The sequence below is a fragment of the Solanum tuberosum genome, unplaced genomic scaffold, assembly GCF_000226075.1.
Source record: "Solanum tuberosum cultivar DM 1-3 516 R44 unplaced genomic scaffold, SolTub_3.0 scf00134, whole genome shotgun sequence".
Taxonomy (NCBI): Eukaryota; Viridiplantae; Streptophyta; class Magnoliopsida; order Solanales; family Solanaceae; genus Solanum; species Solanum tuberosum.
The window spans coordinates 924,606-926,896 of NW_006239062.1; the positions used below are offsets into that span (position 1 = coordinate 924,606).

Here is a 2,291-nt window from a genome sequence, read left to right on the forward strand (position 1 = left end):
CTGAAACTGTAGGAGTAGGGGGCTCTAATATGGTCCAAACACAATTAAATCCTTCTAATGTTTCTGGTTCTAGTATACAACGGTCATATAGTAGAGAAAAAGATCTTGAAGAATTAGCTAAAATGATTGTTGTTATGGGTTTGCCATTTAGTTTTGTTGAAAATCTCGATTTTATTCATTATATTCAAATTGTGTATAATCCACATTTTAAAGGTTTTACTAGAAATACAATTAAAAAGGCTATTTTTGATTATCAAGCTCAACATTTTCAATATCTTCGTTGTTTATTTTATTAATATAATTGTAAAATAGCTATTACTTTTGATATGAGCCGTAGTGTAAATGATAATTATTATTTCACTATTATTGCACATTGGATAGATGAAAAATGGATTATGCAAAAAAGAATTTTAGGTTATAAATGTTGTGAAATGCATAAAATTGGTAGTTATATAGCTCAAACAGTTATAGATATTTTATAAAACTATGAAATTTGTGATAAAATAATTAGTGTCACCTCAGATAATGCTTCTAATAGTACAACTGCTATTGAAATATTAAAATTGTCTCTTTGACCTGTTTATATTGATGGTTTTCATATTAGATGTGCTGCACACATATATAATTTGATTGTTAGAGATGGTATAGCAATGTATAATGATGGTTGCATAAAAGTTGAAATTGCATGTCATTTTATTTTAAATGTCAAGTTAAGTCTAGACGTAGAGATTTTGAAAATCGTTGTCGTGAATTTAATCTTCCACCTAGAAAAATTTCAAAATCAATGTGTACAAGATGTAATTCTTTATTTGAAATACTTGAAGTCGCTTATGAATATAGGAAACCGTTACAAATGGTTTGGAATGCTCATAATTCAAATATGACATATAGACTTGATGATAATGATTGAAATGACGTAAAAGAACTTGTAGAATTCTTAAAAGTTTTTTATTTAAAAATAAATAAAATATCTGCACTTTATTATCCAACTATTTGCTCTGTTTTACCTAATATTTGTGCTATTTCTAATAAATTTTATAAATTCAAAAATAAACCAAGATTTGAAGAATCTGTTAAGAAAATGATTGAAATTTTTTTAAAATATTTTATTCCTATTCCTCAAATTTATTTAACTGCTTGTTTGTTAAACCCACATTACAAAGATGAAGGTGCATCACGAATGGTTGATAAAATATATTTTAATTTGGGCATTGATAGTGAAGATGATGAAACACCTAGTTGTCAAGATGTTAAAGATAGTATAAAAATTGAAGCTAGAAAATTGTATGACTTGTATAATTCTAATATAATGAATGTAGTACGTAATGAAGAGCCTCAAAGTTCTAGGAGTAGATATAATAATGAAGATGATATTGATGATATGATAGATGGTATTATTGAACTTTCTCATAATGATAGAAATGATTTTGATGCATATATTAATCAAAATACAGAACCTTCTGCGATTGATCTTCTAGAATGGTGGAGCAATCGCGGCCAGGGATTTCCAAAACTTCAACCGGTTGCTCGAGATGTGTTAGTTATTCAAGCATCTTCAGTAGCTTCGGAAGGTGCTTTTAGTGCAGCAAGATTTCAAATTGGAGAGCATAGATATTCATTAGCAGCAGATAGCTTGGAGATATCTGTACTATTTAGAGATTGGATTAATGGCGAGAGAAGGAGTTATGATCGTCCAGCTTTACCGACCAAATTTGAAAATGATGTTGATGAATTAATGCAAGATTTTAGTGACGACGGCATTGATGCATTGGAGAAACTATGTAATCAACCAATCCAGATCATGTTACAAGAGAAATGTTAAATGATTTAAGAAAAGATTTCCTTGGTACCATGAACTATTAAATTTAAATGTCTATTAGTATGAGTATGATAATTCGAGATCTAATTCAAACAGAACCCTTCCTAGAAGGTGGCTGTGTAGATTAGATCTTTTAATACTCTACTAATATTTTGTAACTCAAATTGTACTATTTAATTAATATTAATAAAACTATAGGCTATTCACCTTTTTTATTATTATTATTATTGTATTCAACTTTTATAACTTATAAAGTTTGAAATTTATACTTTTAAACTTTTAAAAATTGAAATTTTAACTTTTATAACTTTTAAAGTTTGAAATTAAATTTTTTAAACTTTAAAAGTTTGAAAATTTGAAATTTAGGGAAAATGCATAAGTACACCCCCAGCCTATGCCTGAAATCCCTGAGACACACCTAACATTTACTAATGTCCTATTATCCACCAAACTTATTTTATATATAATTTTC

General features: G+C 27.7%; 1 protein-coding gene across 1 annotated transcript in view; it reads left to right on the top strand.

Moving 5' to 3' along the window:
- The window catches only part of LOC102604863 (uncharacterized), a 4,306-nt gene extending 2,484 nt beyond the window's left edge, over positions 1–1,822 (top strand). Inside the window, exons 3-4 of the mRNA XM_015310673.1 lie at positions 1,164–1,259; positions 1,455–1,822. Coding sequence (XP_015166159.1) covers positions 1,164–1,259; positions 1,455–1,822 — 464 coding nt within the window. The remainder of the gene's footprint in view (positions 1–1,163; positions 1,260–1,454) is intronic.
- Positions 1,823–2,291: the final 469 nt, after the last annotated feature.